Genomic DNA, 26536 nt, shown 5'->3' with positions numbered 1-26536 from the left:
GCCGAGTCTTATCAGCTGTCCATACAAAATAGAAGATCATGTAAACCAGCTGCAGTGAAGTGCTCTCTTTCCTCGACGTGAAACACGCTCTTTCCACAACAGCCTACTGGTGTTTTTGCCTACCGACAACTATCTGCGTGTAGCTGCGCTGGCAGGCCACTCGTATGGCACGGCCCTGGGGAGATGATCCCTGCTTGGGAGGGCTTCTCTCGATGGATGCCAGGGACCGGGGGACCAGTCCCTCAGATGTCTTGAGGGGTCGGTGGGAGGGTTGGAGAAGCTGTTGGCTCCGGAGCAAAGCTTGGTTGGAGCGTAGGCAAGTGGAGGAGCATGACCATAGGCGTGTTATTGCAGGTTGCCGTTCAACGTTGCCTGAATGCTTTGGTGAGGTTCATTGAACTTATAGTAACCAGGAAAAGCTCATCTATCGATGCACTGTCACCGATCACCCCTTTGGTAACGTTAACCCCCATCATTAAGCATCTCTGATAATTATCACCCCTCTCTTACCGTTTACCCCTTCCTTATTGTCCAGCCTCTCGTTAACCGATCACCTCCTAATTACCGATCACCTACCCCTTACAGATCAACTCCTCGTTAATCATCGCTGCCTTCTTATCCCCCTTTTCCCTGATCAATACCTCATTACAGATCAATACCTCAGTACAGATCACCTCCTCATTGACCGTCACCCACTCCTTAACAGTCACCTCACTGTTAGCAATCACCTCCTAGTTATGACCCTGTCCTAGTTAAGGATCACTTCCCTATTGGCCAGCACTTCCTGTTCACGGTCACCTCATTTTATAACAATCAGCCCCTTGTTACTAATCCCACCCTTGTTTAGATCACTTATTCGTTAACGACAACTTCCTCGTTACTCTAATTGTGTGGGGGTGAAGGTTGAATAACGCTAAAGAGAGGGGGATTCATTTCCTCCAGATAGATTTCGTTAAAAAACAAAGGTCAAAAGAAAGGATGATGACAAGATATAGACGAGAACTCGTGAGTCCTCCACCTTGCCCTCATTAAATAACCAATCAGCGCGTCTAAGGCTGTCTTGTGTACTTGCACACTCACATCCATACAGTACATGCATGTTTAGTATGAGAGGGGGAGAGACACACCTTGTGCCAGGATGTGTGTGTATACGTCGAAATGATGGAGAATACAGATTATGTAAGTGTGTGTGTGTGTGGGGGTGCGCATGCAAGCGTGTGTGTGCAGGCCTGTGTGTGTGTGTGTGTGTGTGTGTTGTATATTAATGCGCTGCCCTTTACTAAATGCCACAGTAATCTACCATCAGGTCAAAGAGAGCAGAGCTGCTGTTGCTCATCAGGGAACGGCAGCACATGAGAGAAAAGAAAAAGAACAGAGGGATGGCCTGATGGAGGAGTGATGCAGGAGGGATGGGGGGGGGGGGGGGGGGCGGGAACCAGCTGAGAGAAGTGATGGAAAGAGGGAAAAAGGATGGAGAGACGGATGGAAAGATTAAGGGCCAGAGGAGGAGAGGACGGTGAAAGACAAACAGAGAGAGAGGAAATTGGTGACCAAGACGGACGGCCGGACAGACAGAGATAGAAAGATGAACGAAAGCATGGAAGGGGGACGGAGGTTTGGAACAAAGCCAATGTCCTGCGGCGATGCAATATCCCTAGCTCTGGAATCATCGAGGAAAAAAAACGGCCGAGCACACATCGTGCACACGGTGATTATCTTTCAAGACGTCTCCGATCATTAGTCGATCAGGTGAAGTTCCGTTTAGGAAACTGTACTGCAAGTATCGCAACATGTCTTTAGGGAGTTGGTGTGATGAACCAACATGTTCAGTAGACTGTTAGGTCTGCTGTCAGAAAGTGTCCACGCTGAAGGTACTGGAGTCTCCGAACTGAGTATCAGCATTGTTTTTGAGACTTATAAATCATAACACATTCTAATATATTTTCAATGACCAGCTTGAGTTAATCAAAAAATAGGGAATGTAGAATACATTTTATGAAAACTGAGAAAGCACTTACCACTCTACAGCTGGTATCTTAGCTACGACTAATTGAGGTTGCCACGGCAATATGGGACTGGGATATCGGTCTGCTCAACATCATTTTACCAGATTGGACTAGTAAACACACTCTCACACACAAATCACACACACATGCGCACACACACGCACACACACACGCAAACTCACATACATAGACAAGATAGAAAAATCCCAGCTCATATACACTGCATGCATGTGATTAATGCAAATGTACAAAAACAAATATGTCTTTCTCGAAAAACTTAAACACACACATTCACACACAGATGTAGTGGATGTTTGCATGCACACAATTGCATGTAAACACACTGCTACGTGTGTGTGCCTAAGATGCCTTGTTGTTGAATAACAGCGGTGGTTAATTAGATTGAACCCTGTAAGCAGATCTCAGTCTTGTAGCTTATCCAAATTCATAAATAAACGTACTCTTGTTTTCCTCCGAGATAGTTGGCAACCAGTAATTATTTCTGGGTTTGTGATTGATTCAGTTATAAAAAGGCAGTCTTGGATTTCAGACAGAGGTTGTGTGTGTGTGTGTGTGTGTGTGTGTGTGTGTGTGTGTGTGTGTGTGTGTGTGTGTGTGTGTGTGTGTGTGTGTGTGTGTGTGTGTGTGTGTGTGTGTGTGTGTGTGTGTGTGCGTAGCTGATTCTGAACTTACAGGAAATTGACTTTACCCTGTGGGTCTGAGCAAACAGACCGAGAGAGGTGGTTGAAATCTGCAACGGTTGTGTGTATGTTGTTATTGAAATCCATAACGAGCAGCTTTTAAAGTAATACTCACCACCAAGCAAGCTGACTCCAAATGACCACAGGGACCAGATACACACACACACACACAAACAGACATGCACAAAAACATGAACAGAAGCACACAGCATGCACACACATACGTGCCCATACATGGACACATACAGAGCCTGATCATGTAAACATGCTAACAAACTCACGTCTATGCACAGTAAGTGTGCATATGGGATTTAAAATCTCATACACAAAAACACACACACGCGCACGTGCACGCACACGCACACGCACACACTGGAAAACGTCTGTGTCCAAACAGTGATGATATTCTATCTATAACACTGGATTGGAGGGCTGTTGTTTAGATTTGGCCTCAGTCTTATAGTGACACCTAGAGGACACTACCTGCAAACACTGGTCGGAGATATGGCTGTCTGCGCCTTTGAGCATACCTGTAGGGCAGTATGTTAGTAGAGGCACATTTGTTATGTGGTCATTTACACATTTACATATTTAAATGTGAAATATGTGGTCATGCAATCATTTGTTCTAATTCACATATGTATGGAAGACAAGGGGAATCAACAGAGCTGCAGAGCATTGCTTTACTAAAGTAAACTGACTGAGAATCTGAGAGAAAAAGTGTGGAAGGACAGGAGCCAAAGGGAGAGGACACTGGGGAGGACAGGGAGGAAAAAAGGATGGAGAGGAAGGAAAAGGGCAAGTAAAAGAGGTTTACAAGGAAACGACATAATAAATTGTCTCTCCCGCGCTGGCAGAACCCGATCGGGGCTTCTTGGAACAGACCCTTTAGGATCCCATTATTACATTACAAGACCCCTAATAGGAAACATACACTCCACTGTGTTGGGTCCGTGGTGGAGGGAGAGCTCTTATTTTGAAAAACCACAAACTAAATGCTGAGGGGCGAAGATTGATGTCTCGAAAAGGTCCTGATGACAGTTTCTGTTGTTTGTGCTATTGTTGTTTGCTTCCTTTGCTGTTTTCATCCAAGCCATGTGTTGCTCTAGTATTTAAAATAGAAAACTTAGACAGAGCTCTTGCAGTACAATTTCACATACGTCAATGGTTTATACTTTTGAAAGGAAAGAATAATGCCTTCAGGGTTCATGTATTAAATATGTATCGTACATTATGCAATAATAATAATAATGTATAATAATAATAATAATAATAATATGCATGCATTATTGACCACTACATTATGGTGAAAACTGATCCATTAATTTCAAGTTCAGTGGTGAGCATTCGGTACTAGCAAGCTATTCTGACGAAACCATGTATTTGTATTATTCTATATCATTATAAAGGTCGATAATATGCTAAAATGCTAAAACAAAAGTAAAATTATTTAAATGGCTTCACGCAAACACAAACCATACAGCCCCCCTCCCATTGACTTGGCAATTAACGGCACCGTAACCTTAAATAGTCTTACAGCAAATAAACAGCTGTCAATCAAACAGGCCACTTTCCTTCAGTTGGTTATCTGGTGAGAGACCACAGGAGGGAGGGGCCTAGTCTGGGACCCCCAGCTCAAACATCAGATTCACTCCTTCTTTTGTCTCCTTCCATGGTCTGCTTGCTTTCTTTTTTCTTTCTCTCTCCCCCGTTGTTCCCTCTGCTCCCACGTTTTATCTCCCTTTCTCTCAGACTATTTGCTCTCATCCACGTTATCTCTCTCTCTCGTTCTGCTCTGCCAAACCACTGTCTCTGTAGCGTTCTGTCTGCCTTTCAGCTAAAAACCACACAAACACACACACACACGCACACGCACACACTCACCGACACTTAGAGAGACATACACACAGACATCGACATGCACACGCATGCCCATATGCGCACACACTTACGTTGTTCTGTGTCGATGCCGAATTGTCGTGACCCCTTTCATATTCATGCAATCACGCATATACTTCTTAGTTCTTGTCTTTGTTTCTCTACAAAGGTGTTACATAAATGTAATAATAATGTAAAATAATGTACTACTATCCTTAATATATTGTATGCTCTTTGAGCAGAACATATTTTTGAAGGTATCTTCTCTCTAAAGAGTAGCTATTGTGTTAATCTTGGTTATGTGGTTTAATTTGGTTTTACCATTTATTTGTTTTCATATTTCAAGTATAATTCCAGTGAAACACAATTATTTAAATCAACTAATCAACTCTTATTTTCCTATGTGTCTCTTGTGTATGTGTGTGTGTGTGCGTGTGTGTGTGTGCGTGTGTGTGCGTGTGTGTGCGTGCGTGTGTGTGTGTGCGTGTTCGTGTGTGTGTGTGCGTGTTTTTGTTTGTGTGTTTGCGTGTGTGTGTGCGTGTTCGTGTGTGCGTGTGCGTGTGTGTGTGTGTGCGCAGCGTGGAGTCGGTGAGTGACGGTCTCTTCCACACGGTGGAGCTGTTGCTCCAGAACCACTCTCTGAGCCTGGTGGTGGACAACGGCGCCCCTAAGAGCCTGGGCAAGCTGCCGCGGCAGCCCTCCGTCGACCACAACACACAGCTGTACATAGGAGGTAGGGACACACACACACTCGTGTACAAATACATGCACACTCCAACACACATACACACATGTACACACACACAGACACAAACAGCTGTACATAGGAGGTAGGGACACAAACACACTCATGCACATGCACACACACATACACGGACACGCACACACACACACACACACACGCACACGCACACGCACACGCACACACACACACACGCTGTGTCTACAGATGTGTGTTTCCGTCCCCCCAGGTGTGCCAGCTCAGGTGGTGGCGTCGGGCCTGCGGCCGGGGCCGGACCGCCCCCTCCAGTCGTTCAACGGCTGTATCCACAACGTCAGGGTCAACGGCGAACCCCAGGACCTCAGTTACCGGGCAACCGGGAGGGGAGGAGCCCCCCGGACAGCCGAGGGCAAGGTAACGGTCACGATCATAGAATCACATCACATCAGATATCTGTGTAGGGCGTGCGTCCAAATACTTGGACCTACATACACGTCCTTCAGGAGCAGGGAGGGGATAGGGTATCTTGCTCATGGGTGAATATGAGTGGACTGCAGACATTGGGCATTGAACCAAGATCCTTTTTTGTCTGGGAGTCAAGATAACAATCACACTATCCTGACCGGGTAATTCAACTAGTGCAAATCCTTTTTAATATACAAAAAAGTAAATCCACCAAATGGGAAGTAATGGGACTACATCTTGGGCAATGTCAGGTCTGGTACAGGTCCTGTACAGAAACCTCACAACTGGTTCCAGATGCATTTGAACACACAATTGGCTCCTTCCTCTGGGTCTAAACCAATGACTTACTTACCTACCTAGTCCCACATGACGCCTCATGAATCCTGCAGACTCATGACGTTCCACCGGTCCGCCCGTTGCCGCTGGTTGTATCGTATCCCCTACGAGTTTTCCGTCCGTCCCGCCGCCTCACCCCGTCCTCTCGCCTCTCCCTCCCAGACCGAGGGCCTCCTTCCTGGGTGCCACTCCTGCAGCGTGTGCGCCCAGGGAGCCTGCAGGCAGAGCGGGGAGATGGGGGTGACCTGTGAGTGCCTCCCTGGGCGCTCGGGAGCCCTGTGCGACCAGAAGACAGCGCCGAGCCCCTGTCAGAGTAGCAGGTAGGTCCATCCTACACACACACACACACACACACACACACACACACACACACACACACACACACACACACACACACACACACACACACACACACATGCACGTACACAACTTCACATCGACACCCAGTGGGTGTGAAGATATAAGATATCTTCCCGGCTGTGTTTCTGCTAAGCACCAATTTGGCGGGCCAATTTGGCGAGCACACACTCGTGAGAAGAGGCTCCCGAGTGTGTGCTCGCGAGTACACTCGCACAAACACAAACACACAACCATCCAGCCTTACTCCCCTGTACCCCTGTACTTCCTCTGTTTTCCTTTTATTCCTAGTCTGTTTTCCATAGTTTTGAATGATGACTATATGCTCTGTAATGTGACCTTGGGTGTCTTGAAAGGCGCCTCTAAATTAAATGTATTATTATTATTATTATTACCCCTTCTCCAGGTGTGTCCATGGCCTGTGCGTTCCCAAGGGCCAGTCGTACAGCTGCCAGTGTGCGGAGGGCTTCCAGGGCCAGTACTGCGACCGCCGCCAGCCACCCCCGGCCTGCAGGGGGCAGCGCTGCGGACACGGGGAGTGCCGCGTCGCAGAGACCGGGGAGCCCGTCTGTCACTGCCAGGCAGGCTACACCGGAACCACCTGTGACACAGGTAAGAGAGGGACCGGTGAGGAGAGGCAGAGAGAGAAGAGGGAGCTAGAGAGAGAGTAACGATAACCAAGCTAAGCTAAGCTAAGACAACATCCAGGCATTTTCAGTTTTTCACGATAGAAGTTCACAGTTTTATTATCTGCAGTCAATACATTCGATGCGAGAGATGTCTGAACCCCGATCCCTCTCTGGTCCCGTCCCCCTTCGCTTGCGCAGAGCTCACCTGCCACGGGGAGGTGCTTCGGGAGCAGCTCAAGCGCCACCACCCCATGAAGACGTGCACGTCGACCACCAAGATCCCGCGCATGGACTGCCCCCGCTCCTGTCAGGCCTCGGCGCCGCCGGGGGTCTGCTGCGGCCCCACCAAGAGCCGGCGGAGGAAGGCGGTGTTCCGCTGCACCGACGGGACCTCGTACTCGGAGGAGATGGAGACGGCCATGGAGTGCGGCTGTGCCAAGTGCCCGTTGTAAGACAGCCCCCCCCCCCCCCCCCAACCCGGGCGTCAGGGCTGCCTGTTTGTTCGTTTTTTTGACCACGCTCCAACACCTCGGCCTCGTGAGTTCTTCCGCGCGACGCACGCGAGCGGCGGCGACCCCGCCTTTTTTCCGAGAGAACTGAAACACACACGCCGACGAGTTTGAACCGCCGCCATCGCACCGCTGCAAGGAAGCCACGAAACAAGCGCAGAAAGGACACGTGTTTGTTGTTTGACAGAGAAAATATATTGTAAGATATAAGGGAGAAAATAAACTTATTTTTATTATGTGCTTTTACTAAAAGATGATGGACTTGTGAGTTTGTTCATTTTATAATATGTGACGTGTTTCGTATGAAAAGTTATTTTGTTATCATGTAAGAAGTAAACAGCAAAATAGATTAACATTCCTAAAAGTATATGATTTTTTATGTACGTGTAAATCTATATAAGTAAATACCCTAACCCTATGAATTTTTATATTTTCCTAACGTGATTGCATGACAGATGCGTACATGCTAATGAGAGGGAGGCTTTAGAAACATTCACGTTCAAACAGATGCGTTTCAAAATGGTTGCCAATGACCATTCGCGAATAAGGCTTCCCAGAAAAAAGGAAATGGAAGGCAGCATACATCTTTGGATGATCATAATGGAACTGTATGTGCATTGGTAACCTGCTTCATTGAATATGGGGTTTCCTCCTCACCCTTGATTGATGATGATCTCAATGAATCAAAATAATGATTTCCATTGCTGCATGTCATTCTCTCTTTGCTGTTCTTTCATTTGAGGATCCTCCGTCAGGTTTGGTTGGGTATTATGGCCAAGTTGAAATATTTTCCAAAATGTCTATATGTTGATGCTGTACTCTGGTCATCATGTAAAGGGATTATATTTTTGCAAAATATAATCAAATGTATGATTACAAAGCATTTTTATCCTTATTTGTTAACAATTACAACAACATGTATTTACCAGTTCATCATTTTGGCCTTTTGTTTTCCACAATCACAATTCTATAGTGGTCATAGATTTCCTAATGAAAGTGCAACATCAGGAAGTGAATTTTTTGCAGATTTAGCTAAATCACCTGCAACATAAATAATATCTCAAAAGCTATTAAAGATTAGAATCACACGATTTGATGTGGCACATTGCGGCTTATGCAGGAAAAACATTAGCGGTTTTCACAACTTTGTATAAAATGTGAATTGAGAGCATCTACACCATGTTACTTCATTTATTTTCCTTCTCAATGTTATCTGGTAATGCACTCAATGTCTTAATATAACAACAGCATTAAAGTTATTTTCTAAAAGGGACAGTTGAGTACCTAATGGTGTATTCAGAGGAACATTTCAACTGTGACGAACAGAGAAGTGTTGAAAGTGCTTTGAGGGTTGTTGTTAGGAGCACAGCTCAAGATGTTTCCCTTTTTTGTGATTTAGCCTTAATCGCAAAGTATTGATCTTACGCCCCCCAAATTATATTTGATTTCAAATACATACATATGGATTTTTGATTTGTAAAATGTTTCAAATCGAATAAACTGAAAATGAAGTTACATCTGGTACAGATTCTGTTTACTGGGAAGAAACCTGATTCTAGGTCTAACAACCCTTACCGGGTAAAGCTCTGCCCTGAAGTCATCATGGGTCTATAAACGGCTGAAACCTACTGTGTTAACTAGTTGACTTCCTCAGCATAGTGTTGCTCTGCCTGTGACAGAATACCAATGAGTTTGTCATCCACTTTAGCCCTAGTCTTTTTTTCGGGGTACCAGGAAAGAATAAACATTGTATTCTATGAGCGTCAAAATACCGGTCTTAGCAAACAATACGGTTACATTTTGTGTCCACACGATCCATAATCTCCAAACATGAAACACACAAGTACACCCAACCTCTTAAAAAAATCCTAAAATACTCCAAATCCCAAAGGGGATTATAGGTATCATCCAATTTTTATGTAACCTTTGTCACAGATAGTCTTAAAGGGTTTCATCGTGTTGCTGTTGTTTGTATTAACGTTGCTTGATTGGAGGTACAATATTGTGAGCTTTGCAAGATGTTGTGAGATGGGTGCGTGCCTATAAGTATGCAAGATGCGGTGATTTCTATGAGGGTGGTATGACTGATGAAAACGTTATGGGTAAAAGAAGTTCCCAATGTGCCCTGAGTTCCTGTGGAGGCAGTCTAAGGGGAGGGACATGAAAAAGGTGTTTTTTATTTTTTATATGATTTCTGTGTTGGGATACAGCATGACAGCTTGATGGTGAGCTACACAAACCTTCAAAAATTGGATCATGCCTTCCAACGCAAGAAGTAGTTGAGCCAAAGAGCACCAAAAAATTGGGTTCTGAATTGACCTAGTTCAAAGGACACAGTTTCTGTGGTTGCCGTCTTACTATTGTATTGTAGCCTTTTTGTACTTATTTTTGCCCCCCATCATCTTGATTCTTGTGTGCTTTTGAGAAATAACCAATCTTCATTATGCCTTATGGTACCTGTTATCCCTGGACTCAATAATCAGCAATGTTATGGGTCAGGGAAAAAAAAGAATGGGCAACAAAACTAGGAGAAAGGCCTCAAATTGAATCGCTTTTTAAATTTAAATAAAGAACTGTCACCATCCATAACCAGGAAGAAGGATGTTTATATAGGACATATAGTGAATATTATTTAGAGTTATCTTGTTCAGTAGGACTCTGAAATCGAAACACCCAGTGATGTTTCACACTTTGGCAGCAAAACCCACAGACATAAAGGTCACAGCTCTAGAACGTCTGACTAGATGATATAGGTTGCAAGTTTATTTTCTCCTATTTTTCTTGCACACAGCTTAACACATTCAAACACAATCACACACACAATCAAAGTCATTGAGATGTACTTTTATTTGGATCATTTGACCACACACTCAAATCCTCCAGATTCAATTACGAAATTCATGATTGTTACTCATGAAAACTTTTAGTAGTATAACTGTATTTGTACTACAATCAGCGGTATGGATAATACTATTATAAAAAATATTAATGTCTCAGATATAACTGCACTATTCGGGCAATAACTATCACTATAGTGACACAAACTAGTAATACGATTGTCACAATTATTAGTAATAATGGTTATCGTACTGATAATGCTTAATTTATAGGTATAATTATGGCAAATATACTTAAATCTCTTGTGTTAGTACTAATTGTTGCAATATGCCTTGAAAATAAAAAGCAACAATGTTTTTACTGTTCTTTTTGCTTTTACTGATTCAGTGTCACATAAAAATAATTAAAATCGAGATCTTTTAATGATAATGCGTTAAGGGTTGGCATAACATGAATGCCAGTTGTCAGTTTGTTATACAGAAAAAATATGATAAAGGGAAAGGATGTTTACTGTGTTATATTTAAATCTAACATGAACTGCATCTGACTGAAGTCAGATGCAAGGTGGATCATTGGCTCGCTTGTTTCAGTGTTTCCATGTTCCAGCCAATCACAGTTGATCTACGATATGTAAATGATTGTCGTCTAAGTGAAATCATTCACTTGAGAGAAGACATCTCTGGTTCAGCACCATAACGGGACAATGATGGCAATATTTTTTGCAACGACGATCTTGAGTACAGCTTGTAAGTACATTTCTCTACAACTTAAAATTGACTTTCATGAAGTGTAATCATGAGCCATTTTGCGAAGGTCTGTTTGAATAGTACAGGGGAGCATGTATGTGTGGATGTATATGAGTATGAATGTATGTATTTTTGTTAAATTCCCTCTAAAATTTGAATCAATGCTTCGTTTTTTCCTATTTTCAGTGCTAAGTCAAACCCAAGAAAATCCTCAATCGCTCTCTTTGACCAAAGCAGATATCGGAGATACTGTTTCTCTACATTGTGCATCTTTGAATGGTACAAGTAAAGTGTTATACTGGTATAAGCAATCTCTTGGATATATTCCCCAAGTGGTTGCCAGTGCAATTTATGGCACTCCAACGATATATCCGCAATACAAATTAAGGGTTACACTGGTAAAAGGAAAGTTGACTGTGAGAGATGTAAAGAAAGAGGACGAGGCAAACTATTTCTGTCAGCAAGGAATTGATGAAAACAAGAATTGGAACAACGGCACATTTCTGTCTGTGAACGGTAAGATTCAGTGTTTTAATATCATGAGCAAAAATCTTTTAATCTGATGTAAACACAAACAATATTTTGATTTGGTGCATTTGATTGTATTTCGCTATGCAGATGGAAATGAGCAGAAATTAGAGTACCAGACTTTGGTCCAACAGTTGGCACCAGCTCAGCTGGGAGACCCTGTGGCTCTCCAGTGCTCTGTTATCTCCCAGAGGACGGACCACAGTAACCAGTGCCAAGGGGAACCCAGTGTGTACTGGTTCAGATCAGGACCATCTCACCCTGCTGCCATTTACATGAATGGGAACAGGAGTGGTGAATGTCAGAATAGTTCTGGGCCTCCGTCTGCTCCACAGAGCTGTCTCTACACTCTCCCCAAGAACAATGCAGACTCCTCTGATGGGACTTACTACTGTGCTCTGGCAGCATGTGGGGAAGTTGTGTCTGGCAATGAATCCAAGCTGGACACTAAAGGTCAATACAGTTTACTTCCTACTTAATTTATTTGGTAATCAATTCATGAAGAAGATAATATCCACAAAAGATACAGAGAATTATTTTATTTGAAACCGGGAAAATGTTTAAGAAATTATTGCAAAAAATATTATGCATACTGAAGCTTCCCTAATGACCCAATGTTGTTTGTGTGATTCTAGCACAAAACTCGCTTCCAGTTAACATGATACTTGGAATACTGTTGGGTTCCTGTCTGGGTGTGATTATAATCCTCATTCTAACCAGAAATGAAATGCAAGTTTGTGAGCAGTGCAAAGGTACAGTACATTATACACTTAGCCTATTGATGTGACCTGATCTGACCTCAGGACAGGTTAGCGAGATCCAAAACTGTTGATAGAGAACCTTGGACTCTGTATACATAATTGAGACTGTGGCACATTGCATTTTACAGAAATCTGTCCCAACTTTAAGACTAGTTCTGTTTTATTAGATTGACCTATAATATTTTTCTCCATCACATTTGTCATGCAATATAAAGGTTTAGAATTGTTTGCATTATATTAAATAAATTCTGCATTAACACAACGATTCTTATTATCAGGGACACGGAGGTCCGCGGATGTTGCACATGACTTAGTGATTCAGGGACCACAGGTACGTCTGTATTGTGTATAATCATTGATTTACTCATTTAAATTAATTTAGAAGAAATGCTTTGGTTTAGAGGTTAATGAATTTTGGGATTTCCTATTTTTTATTTAAAACCTAAGTTGAGTTACACATTCATTTTATTTTATTTTTTTCTAGAAGTTAAGCTTACTGGTTAAAGGAACTGGTCTAGGATGTGCCTCAGTATATTATTGGCCACAAGTAAACCAGTATGATTTCAGGTTTGACGTTGAATGAAGTGATCTCTACTACTGGGAATCCTCTCAAATGTTCCGTAGTAAGACAGTTCTCTGTTGTAGGACGGGGAAACCGATTCCTTGAACTACGCAGCGTTGGAGTTCTCTGGCAGGAAAACCAAAGGAGGGAAGAAGAACGCTGAAAGGAATCAGGAGAGTGTGTATTCTGCTGTGAGATATTCTGCTACTGAAGTCTGCCACGGCCAAATATAGTTTATATTCCTCTATATTGTGTTCCTGGTTGTATGCAGTAGGTGCTCTCTGTAGTCTATGGACTGATTCGCTTAAGGAACACTTACCCTCCGATCGAGAGTTGTATTTGTGCCGAGTTAAGTTCAAGTACACGACCATCATTCAAATGTCAATTTACATGACGCGAGTTAACCTTTACAAGAAAATAATTGATTCATGCTAGTATCAATAATCATGAGACCAATCTCTCCATAGTGACCTTGTTCATTTTACTTATATCATTTCCCAACGATTATCATATGTGCTTAATTGATAAGTGGCAGACAAGACAGCATTGATTGTGTCCGAATTGTTGGTGTTGTTCCTCTGTATGCATTTTATAAGGATGATCATTAAAATCATGAATTACTATTGATGACTTCAAAAAAAGTTAATTAAAGTCAACATTTTCGCTGTTCATTGACCTAAAAATCCCCTTTTGGTTTCAGTCAATGATGGAAAATGTAAATTTCATGGTTGGTTTCCGGCCCGTCAGCAGCACATCCTGTTGATACTGCGAGTCAGGTCTGGTCAGGTTGGTGGTGTGTGTAGAACAGGGACACGGCCACCCGCAGCCCTCGCTTCTCTGCTGCTCGGGGCCTCGCTCTGCTTCAAACCCAGTGGTAAAAGAAATAGCAAGAGAGGAAGTGACACTAATAGGGTTTTATCTTTAACTCTTAAAAAAAAGGATAGGCCTACAGATATTACAAGGGAATCAAGTGACTTTTTCTGTTCAGATACACAAATATAGCCGTTTATGTTCAGTCACTGATGGGAAACGTATGTCCACGACAGTGTTCTCTGAAGAACCTCTGCAGCACATCCTGTTGATCTTTTCATGCTCACGAGTTTTTGCGGTGTGGGTAAAACAAGAGACAAGGCCAGCCACAGCCCTAAACTCTCATCTGCTGCTTGAGGCCTCTCTCTCTGTTTCCATCTCAGAGGTAAAAGAAATTGCAAGAAAGGAAGTGACCCGAAAAGTTGTGGTTCTATCTAAGACGGACGAGGATACTCAATATTCATTCAGGTTGGATCATACGGCTTCATTATTAACACGTTCAGCCTAACAGTGGCCAACATTGTAAAAAGGTCACAACCGGTATTGCAACAAATAATAGAATGACTCCCTGAGAAGGGGTTACCCTGAACACAACATGTCTCCCCCGCCCCGATCCCCTTAGAAAGTTCAAGGGTGGAATGAAGTGTCAAAGTCCTGAAGGAGCCCAGCTGATGGGGCAAACGGTTAGCAGGAGGGGCAAACGGTTAGCATGAGGGGCAAACGCGGAGCAGGAGGGACAAGCCGTCTGAACCCCGGGGGGCTTTGTGTGACCACAGGAGCAGCAGGCAGGTGGGAAGGAGCAGGCATCTTATGCAGGTTGCTGGCATACAGATGAGTGCACCTTGATCCTGATCCAAATTCAACTCAATTTGCCCATTTAAGAGTGGCATGAGCTACCTGTACTTGGCCATTTTTCAAACATTCTGGCTACAACAGCGCGGCTTGTGCAAGAGAGTGAATGCCTGAATGAATGCCTTACCCTTAAAGGTAAAAAAGTGTACCAGAAGTCGGAACAGCTCAAAGAAAGTTTGAGCTGCTTGGTTTTTCTTGACCCCCTCATGGTATTACTGCTGAACACTACTAGTTTAGATTATAGTGGGTCTAGTAGGGTTTAGTATGTAATGCCTTTGAATCAAAAATGTAAAAGCAAGACAAAATAAGAATTATAATCTGTTCTTCCAATCAAATGTAACAAAGCAGAATTGTATTTTTGTTAAATATAGCCTCAGTGTAATCATAGATGCTAGCCCAGCATCAGACCTTTGATTGTAGTTTTTACTTTGACTCGACAACAAATGATCTGTACAATCTTGAATCTTGTTGTTCATTGGTAGTAATGCACAATCCTCTGTTGTAGGACAAGAAAACAAACTCCTTGAACCACTCAGCCTTGATGTTTTCCGCTGAGTGAACTAGTCTGTGTTGAGTTCACATTTGTATTTATGACCATGGTTGTATGTATAAATACCAGCACTGCAATTGTAATATTCTCTCTATATTTGCGTTACTTTCCCCACATTTTTCCAGCATTTCTCTACCTTAACAGGTGTACACTTGATGAGACAGACAGACAAGAAAGCTTTGATTATGTATGCATGTATTTGTGTCTGTAATAGACTCGACGTTGCTTTCAAATAGTTCCCTTTTCTTTTCAACTTTTTGAAAAAGCCAGTAGGCCATATAAAATGGATACAAGCAAACGTTTTTCTCTGTTCACCAATTCAAAATTCCCCCTTTGCTGGTTTCTGAAAAACATAAGCAGTACGTCCTGTAGCCTGCAGTCTGGTCTCTTTATGGTTAAGAGCTGCAGCGGTGCGCCAAAGAAAAAAAAGACATGGCCCGCGACAGGCCCCGTCACTCAACCTACAGGCTCTCCCTCGACAACCCAGTGAAGAAGAAAGGTGCAATAACAAAGGAAGCGACCCGCGCGTTCTCTTTCATCTGCTTGCTGCATAAACTGCCACTTTACCCCAGTGTATAAAAGAACTGTAAAAAAATATACCACGCCACTTCATTGTTGCTGTGGTTATTTTTGGTTAAGAAACATCCAAAAGTATTATTTAGGTCACAGTGAAGTGCATTTTAAAAAATCATTTTCATTGCTTTTCTTGATGGGATTTTCCAATGAAAGAAAAATACTTAAAAGTTTTGTATTCCTAAAACTGAGAAAGGAATCATGTAAATGTAGACAGGCCCTAATGTGACAGGAGATGGCATTGGCCATTACAAACTATTGTGAAATTGACCCATTTTTACATCACAAGCGTGAGTGTCACCCATATCTATGAGGGAATCGATTAGCTTCTTAAACCTCCCTGTTTACCAGTACCGACTGGCACGAATTTATGTTATAAACAGGTCGATTCTATAACAGATAAAGTGTACAGTCACTTTCAGGTTTGACTTCCTAGGACTCACCATTATAATTCAACTTTTATCCGCCGCTGATAGTGTTAGTGATCTTCTAATTTTTGCTTGGATAAAGGTGTCTCCAGCTAGAACTACTCATGTTTATATCGTCGCGTTGTATCTGTCTAGACAGTGCAGCAATCAAACCCCCTAACCCTAACCCTGAATCGTGACCTGGTTGTGCGTGTGTGTGCGTGTCTGTTGAATTATCTGGATTATATAGGATGTAGCAAGAAAGTGATAACCAGTGATAACCAGATAAGACAGTGAAAACCACAAGATGCTGACCATCATGGGAGAGAAGGAGATGCAGGCTTATTAAACGAAGACGGGGAGAGATGGTGCGATACACGAGAAAGAAGCAGAGGAACTTTCCTTACGAGAAGCCGCGACCGAAGCGGCTTGGCAGTGTAAAAAGAAAGACTGAAGTTAGGAGGGGGTACTAAGGTGGGAATTTAACCCTTTGTGTACCACATGAGGGGCTTTTTTTTCTCATTTCAACCGGAATATTGGTGGGGACATTTCAGTCGTCATTTGACATTGGTGGGGACACGCCTTTAGGTTTGCACGCAAATCTACATCTTGGTCTCCACAAACCAGCTTGTGAACGTTCTACTTTGCATCAAACTAGATTAAATTGCTATACACCGGCTGGTAAATAGGGACCCTATATAGAACCAAACACAACAAAGACAACTGTCAAATCTAGAAAGCAAATGGACAAAAGGTGCATGCAACAATTGACAAGACACCAATGATTGGGCCCATTATAATCCAAAGTGAATAATAATACTAAGAATCAACCATTGCATAATACGAATATGACTTATAGTAAACATTGAAGATAGTAACAATTCAACACAAACAAAAATCACTAATGTTGTGAATCAAGTTAACATTCTCTGTTTACACACACAAATATTGGCGTTTAGGTTCAGTCAGTGATGGGAAATGAATGCTGCATGACAGTGTTTTCCGAAGGATCTCTGCAGCACATCCTGTTGATACCTGCAGCCAGGTCTATTTATGCTCATGAGTCTTGGCGGTGCGTGTAAAACAGAGACCAGGCCAGCCACAGCCCTCGTCACTCAGCTCATCTGCTGCTTTTGGACACGCCCTCGGTTTCCAACGGTAAGAAAAAGAAATAGCAAGAAAGGAAGTGACCTGAATTTTTTTGTATCTAAGAAGGATGAGGATACTCGATATTCATTCAGGTTAAATAATTAGCTTCATTATTTCCCATAACACGTTCAGCCTATCAGTGGCCAACATAGCAAAAACTCCCTGAGGAGGGTAACCTTGAACCAATATTTCCCCCCTTCCCCAATACCTTTCCCAAAGTTCAAGTGTGGAATGAAGTGCCAAACCTGGAGGGGCAAACGGTTAGCACGACGAGCAAACAGGGTTACCTTGTGGCAGGTGGGAAGGAGCAGGCACCTCAACCAGGTTGCTGGCATGCCAACGAGACCTGCCTGTGAGCTGGTAGGAGCCATGCCCAGCTGGAGGTTAACCTGGCAGGGTCAGGACCCCAATGAGCTCAGTTCATTGGTTTGTTAGGGTCGATATTCTTTAACCTAGTCCAACACTCTGATAACCGATGGCTCAGTTCTGGGTTTCCTGTCAAACCTTTTTTTCCACCAGCCACAATAATATCAGCATCAACTGCAACCCACAGAAAACAAGGTGGATCCTTGGTTTGCTTCATTCAGTGTCTCGATGTTGCAGCCAATCACAGTTGGTCTATGGTATGTAAATGGTGTCTTTTAAGTCAAAGTCTTTCATTAGAGCGAGAACAGCGCTGGTTCAGCTTCAGCGCCAAAATGTTTTTTGCAATGATATTTCTGAGCACAGCACGTAAGTAAATTCCTTCTCAAATTAAATGTATTTCTATTTTATGTAACCAACTCAAATTTAGCCAGAGGTGTTTGCTGATAATATTACTTGCATGCAGAATAGGTCTATTTATTTATAAGTGTATTTACAAACTTTCAAGCCGCAAAATAAAGTAGTGTTGGAGACCAATAATTCATAGATCTTATTCATTCGATTTCTTTTTAGGGTTGATTCAGGCCCAAGAGAGTCCTGCTTTGGTCTTTGTGGAATCAGCAGGGCTCGGAGATACTGTTACACTTCATTGTGAAAGTGAAAATACGGTTAGCAGTTATTTATACTGGTACAAGCAATCTCCTGGATTTTTTCCCGAAATGGTTGCTTCGAAAATAATTGAAACAAAGACCTTGAAGCCCCACATTAATTTAACATTGACAGAGGGAGAAGAAGGTGTTTTTTTCTTTCATCTGACCATTCAAAACGTAACTAAAGGTGATGAAGCAAACTATTTGTGTCAAATATACTCACGTGACAAGTGGAATAATGTCACCTTTCTGTCTGTCAAAGGTAAGATCAAGCTTTTTCATTGTTCATATTCAATATCATGAGAAGCATTTCAAGAACTTTCAGATGATTGCTGTATTTTAATTTATAGATCCCAATGATCACAGGTTTGTCTCCCGGACTGTGGTCCAACAGCCTGTGTCTGCATCAGCTCAGCTGGGAGACCCTGTGGCTCTCCAGTGCTCTATTACCTCCCAGAGGACGGACCACAGTAACCAGTGCCAAGGGGAACCCAGTGTGTACTGGTTCAGATCAGGACCATCTCACCCTGCTGCCATTTACCTGAATGGAAACAGGAGGGGTGGATGTCAGAATAGTTCTGGGCGTCCGTCTGCTCCACAGAGCTGTGTCTACACTCTCCCCAAGAACAATGTAAACTCCTCTGATGCTGGGACCTACTACTGTGCCCTGGCAGCATGTGGAGAAGTTGTGTTTGGAAGTGGAACTAAGCTGGACATAACAGGTTAATATATCTGTGTTTTTTCGATGGAGTGACTGACGGAATGGACAGATCTCTTAGATTTATATTTACAAACATCATATCAGAAGCAGAAGTGATGATGCAAATACAAAATCTGATTACATACAGATTTACAAGAACTATATATGGTTATCTTTATGGCTGTACATTTTCTGATTAAAGAGGCCCATTCCAGGGGAAATTGTCAGGAAAATAAGTGACATAAGACTTTCTGATGATGTTGATTATCTGATTCTAGGAACCAACTGGCGTCTAGTTACCATGGTGCTTGGAATACTGTTGGCTTGCTGTCTGGCTGTGTTTATAATCCTGTTTCTAACTAGAAACACAAAGTATGTTTGTGATCATCGCGAAGGTACGGTACATTCTCCAGAATTGATTCAGTGAGAAATTGTGTTTTCAAAGACATATACAGTTTTATGTATCCTTTGTTTGAATTCAGAGCATTTATATTCTTCGGTCCTTCTTCTCAGGAACACTGAGTGCTTCCAACCAAGTTCCACATGACTCAGGGAATCAGGAACAACAGGTAAATCTGTTGAACATGTTGCATAGGTAGACATTGACTTACCCCGCGTCGTTTAATCGATTTTTTGATTCTTCAAATCAATCATTATTGGGTAGAAATATTGTTTGCTTATTTAATGGAAAATATAAAATAAAAAAAATCATTGAAAAACTGAGGCACATATGAGAATTTCTATCCTTATCGGGACGGTTAAAAGAAGGAATTAAAAAAATGTATAGTTAATGAAGTTTAATATTAGTTAAAAAAGTTTTGCAATACCAAACCACCTTCCTGCACAAATTGCGCCTAGTTGGTAAAATGAACAATTCTAGTGTTTGGTTATTGTAAGACACCGGCATGTTCTAGACCTCATGATTACACACCAATACACCATTTGGATTGTAGTCTTGACTTTCAATCTAGAAGAAGTCGTACTACAGCTGTGAATCCTCTCAGATGTTTGGTAGTAATACAGCTCTGTTGTAGGAGCGGGAAACAGATTCCTTAAACTACGCAGCGTTGGAGTTCTCTGGCAGGAAAACCAGAGGACGGAAGAAGAACACTGAAAGGAATCAGGAGAGTCTGTATTCTGCTGTGAGAGAAACCTGCCAGTGAAGTCCATCAACCTGGGAGTTTGTGTCACCTGATGAGTCTAAAGAGGTGATAATGGTGGAATTAATCAAGACTTGTTTGTTGTCATGAGTACATGTCGATTGTTCCTAATGTTTAGTGATGTTGTTTTGTTTAGATGATAAGCATTTAATTGCTCATAATTTGTGATGTATTTTGTGAAACCTATCTTGGTTGATGCCCAGCAGAACTTGGCCATGAAGGAAAAATCAAGCAGTTAAAATAATCTTGAATCCTAAAATGATACCTTACAAAAGAAAAAAGAAGAGACGATGAAGTGAGTGAAAGAGGAAGGATGAAAGAGGAGAATAGAAAGACTGGAAATGAATCAAAAGAGAAACAAACTAACAATATATAGAAAACGAGGTAAAACACAAAGAGAAAAGCATGAACGCTACTTAAAGACCTCTGGTGCAGTTCATATCTGCTTTTTAAACCACAGTACTGATACAGCTTGCACAAATGGAGATGAGCAGGTGTAGATACTTTCAGTCATTGCAAACATTCCTAATCCACCTGCATTATGTGCATCTTTCTGTAAATTCCTACATTTTATGAGATCAAATAACTGATCGACTTGTGTTTACATTTAGTTTATTTTAAGTTTATACTGACTTAGGACTCTTAAGTGTGTAATTGTTTCTAGAATGTGTTAACTGATATTATTTGGAATGGACAAGGAACATGTGACCTTGACGTCATTAGTTCCAATGCTCCAAATAACTCGGCAAGATGTACTGCTTTGTGGAAAATTTGCAATGAAAAATAAATTCAACTACTAATAATAATTTTTGGAAATATTTGTTTCTAATTTATAATGAACACAGCCTTGATTATTGATTTGTATGTTTCAAGTTACAATCCCCATGGCTGTCTAGGTTGTTGGAAGGAAGTAAAGAAGAATGTTTAGGTTACACAAATCTGAATGAGACAAACAGCTATAAAATGTAAATGTTTAGAGACCATTGTTTTCTGCTTAGTATCGTTTTTACAATAACAAGGACAATCTAGGATGGGAACATGGCGAAGGGCAGAAAGTGGTGCCAATTCACAAACATCAATGGCCCGTTTTATCACAAGGTTTCCAGTTGATGGGCCATGTAAGAATCTTTCCATTTGTGAAACAACAATGTGGGAGTTTCCACCCTGTTGGGAGGAGCTGACTGGTGGACTGCATCGGCTGGTGGGCTTGAGTTGATCCGTCTGCACATCAGTGTGAATCCTCCCACTAAGATCAAACATTTAGAGATTAAAATGGCTTGTCAATAGCTGTTAGAAAGATTGAGACTCTTTACAAAACAAGGCTAACTATGAAAATTGTAATAATTTAAAAAGTTAGCAAAAACCCTTACTTCTGTAATTGCATATAATACACGCACAAGTACAGCAGACAGTACACACCTCTAGCCTAATGACATATAAAGGGAGAAATCTATTTTACGAAAAAAACATAAAGGTGTAACTTACCCAGACCTTCCCCATGGAGGGAGAACAAAACACGGCAGGCCTATAAAAAGACATGGTCGGTATCATGATAAAGATCTCTAGGAATCTACTATACTCTTCTCTGCTCTACTTATCTACTCTACTGTCATCGGGTTTTCTCTTCAACAGAAATGCAAACATGCATACGTACAGTAGATATATACATAAATACGTATTGATGGTTGCTGGGGTTTGATGTCCTGAAACATGCCAACCTTGTGGGTTTGTGGATCTGTGCAGAGAGATAACTTCAAATAGAAAAGGGAGTGACTACAAACATGGCGCAAACAAGTGCATGCCCTGAATTTAAGACAGGACAGAGACAAGATAGTTTTTTAAGTGCTTTGTACAAATGGTGGGCATGTTGCTCCTGAATGGACTGATGTTGCATCTGCTGGTCACTGCAGTGCAATAGGATCCCAAATTGAAATTAATATTAAGATATTTGTATCTCTGAATCAAAATTATTCAAACATTTAATCAAGATCATCATCAAAAATATTGCCAACAACTGTAACTCTTTAAAAAAGCACATACAAACAAAAATAATGCAATTACAATCTTTCTCTATTCACTAAACAAGCACTGTTCAGGCTCAGTCAGTTATGGGGATCTATAACTACCTGAGGGTTTGTTTCTCCAGGGCCTTAGCAACGCATCCTGTTGGCCTTGTTGTTGTACCTACCTTCAGGTCTATTTATGAGTTGTGGTGGGTTTGTCAAAAAACTAAGACGTGACCTCACACCACCCCGCCTCTCAACTTGCTGCCGCTATCTCTGCAGTGTTAGAAACACACACACTCTAAGGGGAAAGATGAAAGGAAGCAACACTTTAAGTGTTATGTTCCTTGCGCTTGTTGTATTAACACTTTACACTGGTGGTTATGTACAATCCACCTCATTGTAGCTCAGGTTAATTTTGGTACTCAAACATTCTATCTCCTTGATCACAGAGAGTCCCTTTCTATACCTCATTTTCAGTTTTCAAAACCCTACCCTGCCTTAATTGTAAAGTCAGGGCCGGCCCGAGGCATAAGGGACTCCCTGGCCACCGTGGGGCCCCAAGCAACCTAACAGCGGCCTCAGCCTGACAGTGGCCAACATAGCAAAAAGGTCACAACCGGTATTGCAACAAATAATAGAATGACTCCCTGAGAAGGGGTTAACCTGAACGCAATATTTCCCCCCCGCCCCGATCCCTTTCGAAAGTTCAAGAGTGGAATGAAGGGTCAAAGTCCTGAAGGAGCCCAGCTGATGGGGAAAACGGTGAGCAGGAAGGGCAAATGGTGAGCAGGAGGGACAAGCCGTCTAAACCCCGGGCGGCTTGTGAGACCACAGGAGCAGTGGCCAGGTGGGATACCTCTAAATTGCAGCCAATCACAGTTGGTCTATGGTATGTCAATGGTGTCTTTTAAGTCCTAGTCCTTCATTAGAGCGAGAACAGCACTAGTTCAGCTTCAGCGCCGAAACGTGAAAAAAGAGACGTTGAATATTAAAGAGGAGAATGGACAGACTGACCTGCACAGGAAATCAATCAAATTAGATATAAATATAAACAATATCCAAAAAACGTTGTTAAGAGATGAGTTTGGATGTTATGGTGTCGAAGTGTTTGAGCCTTGGTCTCTGAGAGACGAAGCCTGACTCAGGGATTTGGTGGGCGACATCGCAGAGCCCAGTGGGACAGAGCTTCAGCCAGTACTCTGATGGGTTCCCGGCGTTTTTCTTCCTTCAAAATATGTCAAAATATTTTGGACGGAGACACAATTGTAATTTGGGAATCCCTCAAACCCTCATTAGTCTTCCTAAAGTTTCTGTATCCAAAGTTCAAGTCGCTGTAGGTCATATGTCTTTGCAAGTGAAGAGTCGGCAAAGCCAAGACCACTTCATCTTTTTCTTATTCACCTCCGCAGTTTCCTTTGAGCAATAATAAACAAGGAACAGAAATGATCAATCTGCAGCAAGAATATCAAACATATTTATGTACTATATACGATATAATATAGCTTTGGTTTTTTACTATGACGAGTGGATGAATATCATCTATTTGCCTCCCTTCAGTAGAAAATATATAAATTGAAAAACTTTGCAGGGTGTTTCATGAATCGTTAGACTGAAAGGACTCAGCCAGTAGGCGGCCCTCTGTAGGTAATACTTGGGAATGACAGAAACCTTTCTTCCTTCTAGTAGGGACCTTATATCATAATTGTGTACATAACCAAACATGGGAAATTACTGAGAAATCCAAAAAATGGACAAAGGGACGTAACAATTAGCAAGACATCATCGGTTGTGTGTAAATGATTGGTGAAGTGTCTCTGTATTGGACTGATGTTGAATCTGATGCTCTCTGCAGCCCAATATTATCCTAAGTATCCTAATCCTAATAATAATAATAAGATATCAAAATCTCTTAATGCAATTGAATCAACCGTTGCAATACGATTGTGAGAATTGTTAATGTACAGAATAATGAACTTTACTATATTACAAATGATCAAGTGAAAATTCTCAATTCTTTGAACTGTATTGACAATGTAACTCAGAATAAACTTAGAGATTTTATTAAAAAAAAGGGTAACATTAAAATATATGTAGTCTCTGCAGAGGGGCTGCACAACACGACAACCATACAAAGGTTGAAGCGCTGTATTGAGCCCCAAAGAGTGGGCACACTCTAGTGTTCAAGCAGGGAATCTTTCTTGGGGGCAGAGCTGCAGACAGGGAGGCCCCTACTTCTTTCGGCCATCTCAGGATGTAGCTTGTGGTATTGCTGCTTCTGAGTCGGCTGAGGTTGTCTCAGGTCCTCTCAAGGGCGATAAGCGCAGTATAAACAGTGACTAGTTTACTATAGATAATAGCTAAGGGGTCACAGTGTCTTACTGACTTGCAAACAACATGTCTTTTGGAAACTTCCATCACAATATTACCGTTTAGGTTCAGTCAGTGATGCGAAATGTACGTCCATTTCATTGTTGGTTTCTGCAGAACCTCTGCAGCACATCCTGTTGATACCTGCAGCCTGGTCTATTTATGCTCACACGTTTTGATGGTGGGTGTTCAACAAAGACAAGGCCAGCCGCAGCCCTCGCCTTTCAGCTCATCGGCTGATTGGGTTCACGCTCTCTCATATGCCAAGCAAGTAGAAAATGAAATAGCAAAACAACTTTTAGCCCCTAAAAGTTGTTGTTCTATCTAAGAAGGACGAGGGCATTCAATATTAATTCAGGCTTGATCACACAGCGTCTTTATTTCCTCAAAAATGTTCATCCTAACAGTGGCCAAAACAGCAAAAATGTCACAACCGAAGTCATCATTCACAGCTCGTAGGTCATGTACCAACCGCCATTTTTGTCAGCTTTCAAGACTGGAAGCAGAGGAGTGTTACAGTTGCTTCTGGTTTCTACTAGCACTCCTGCTGCTATTACACCTTCTATGGTAAAGGCTATTCCCATCTTAGCCTCTGGTCTCATGTAGTACTGTCTTCGCCATGGTAATTTAACATTTTGTCTAGGCCGGACTACTACTGGGTTAGCCAAATATACCAAACCCACATCGGTGTCGAACCTTGACCATACCTGTCCTGGTATGGTTGCCAACATCTCTTCTTTCATCTCATTCCGCCTATCCCATGGTTCCCCTATTGTCATCTGTCGTTGTTTTTTCTGAACTACCTCCACTTCCTGCAAGATCCCTGTATGTGTGCATAACAAAGAATCTTTAAAAACTTCCCACAACATGGCATGAGAACCAATGGATTGTCTGTTTTTTCCCAAGTTTGTTGTTTTTCGTTTAACATCATTTCCCCCCGATCTTTTGCTTCAAATCCATTTTTTATCAACAACATAATATGGGCAACTTTGTTAGTTTCTTTAAACCAATCTTTTATTGCTGATGATTTATCTGCATCTGGTATCATCATGGCTGCTCCTTGATGTACTATTACTATGTACTGTGATTCGATCGCTGCTGCTTTTCCTGCCCCTTCTCCTGCCACACAGTAGTACAATTATGTCCTATCATTGCCTCCCTTGCATGTAGGATCTGAGTTTTGATGTAGCTACCCCATTTTCCCATTGTCTCTTCTACCTGGTCCTGAATTCTCCCTATCCAATACACGTTTGCTGTGTCAGGCTTTGGTAGAATCATTTGAGATGCTGTTCCTGCAGGTTCAATCATTATGCCCTGTGGTGTACATAATATCTGCAATCCTAATTTACCCAAAGCATCCCTTCCAATCAAATTAACCGGTGTAGTGTCTGATAGTAAGATGCGTAGCTTAGCTGTACGTCCGTACAGTTTTAGCATTAATGGATCTGTCATAGGTATTAACTGCGGGTGTCATGAGAATCCTACAGTTTTGGGCGAATTTTCCTGTCTGGTTGCCCTGACAGCGGGGAGCTGAGTGGGGAGGGTGATGTCACGCTGCGACGGCTCTGCTGTCTCCCAGAGGTGCTGGGTCCAGAGTTTGGGCCCGATGCTTTCTTACGATCAACATGTCAGAAGGCTCACCAGAACTGCCTCCTCTCATCTGAGAGTCGTGGATCGCAGTCAACGTCAGTCAACCACAGCGGAAGCTGAGACGCTCCTCCATGCATCGGCGTAATGCGCTGATCTCTGGTTGAACCCACTCACCACGAAAAGTCCCCAGCATGCGCAGAACGCCGCTGCTCGACTTCCAACTTGTGTGTGTGTGCGTGTGCGTGTGTGTGTGTATGTGTGTAATTGTGAGTGTGTGTGTGTGTGTGTGTATGTGCGTGTGTGTGTGTGTTTGTGGGTGTGA

General features: G+C 42.3%; 3 protein-coding genes across 4 annotated transcripts in view; all 3 read left to right on the top strand.

Moving 5' to 3' along the window:
- LOC130390220 (slit homolog 3 protein-like) overlaps positions 1 to 9555 on the top strand; it is a 32043-nt gene extending 22488 nt beyond the window's left edge. Inside the window, exons 11-15 of the mRNA XM_056600036.1 lie at positions 5164 to 5318; positions 5557 to 5720; positions 6270 to 6427; positions 6871 to 7076; positions 7292 to 9555. Coding sequence (XP_056456011.1) covers positions 5164 to 5318; positions 5557 to 5720; positions 6270 to 6427; positions 6871 to 7076; positions 7292 to 7545 — 937 coding nt within the window. The 3' untranslated portion in view covers positions 7546 to 9555. The remainder of the gene's footprint in view (positions 1 to 5163; positions 5319 to 5556; positions 5721 to 6269; positions 6428 to 6870; positions 7077 to 7291) is intronic.
- Positions 9556 to 11087: 1532 nt separating this feature from the next.
- Positions 11088 to 14570, top strand: LOC130390497 (uncharacterized). 2 transcript variants are annotated; one of them, XM_056600488.1, is made up of 6 exons: positions 11088 to 11186; positions 11373 to 11702; positions 11805 to 12167; positions 12350 to 12466; positions 12754 to 12806; positions 13121 to 14564. In XM_056600488.1, exons 1-6 carry the CDS (start codon positions 11144 to 11146, stop codon positions 13268 to 13270), a joined length of 1056 nt encoding a protein of 351 aa, XP_056456463.1. In that variant the 5' UTR covers positions 11088 to 11143; the 3' UTR covers positions 13271 to 14564. The 2 variants fall into 2 exon arrangements, with proteins under 2 accessions (XP_056456463.1, XP_056456462.1); XM_056600487.1 differs by having other exon boundaries at positions 11105 to 11702; positions 13121 to 14570.
- A 4167-nt stretch (positions 14571 to 18737) lies between these two features.
- Positions 18738 to 21039, top strand: LOC130390525 (uncharacterized; the record flags this gene model as incomplete). The annotated part of the gene is made up of 4 exons (XM_056600524.1): positions 18738 to 19113; positions 19370 to 19486; positions 19605 to 19660; positions 20126 to 21039. Coding segments are annotated over 4 exons (678 nt in total), but the record flags the coding sequence as incomplete, so codon positions are not given.
- Between the last annotated feature and the right edge of the window lie 5497 nt (positions 21040 to 26536).

This window comes from Gadus chalcogrammus, chromosome 10 (assembly GCF_026213295.1).
Source record: "Gadus chalcogrammus isolate NIFS_2021 chromosome 10, NIFS_Gcha_1.0, whole genome shotgun sequence".
Taxonomy (NCBI): Eukaryota; Metazoa; Chordata; class Actinopteri; order Gadiformes; family Gadidae; genus Gadus; species Gadus chalcogrammus.
This window is presented reverse-complemented; position numbering and strand designations above follow the sequence as displayed.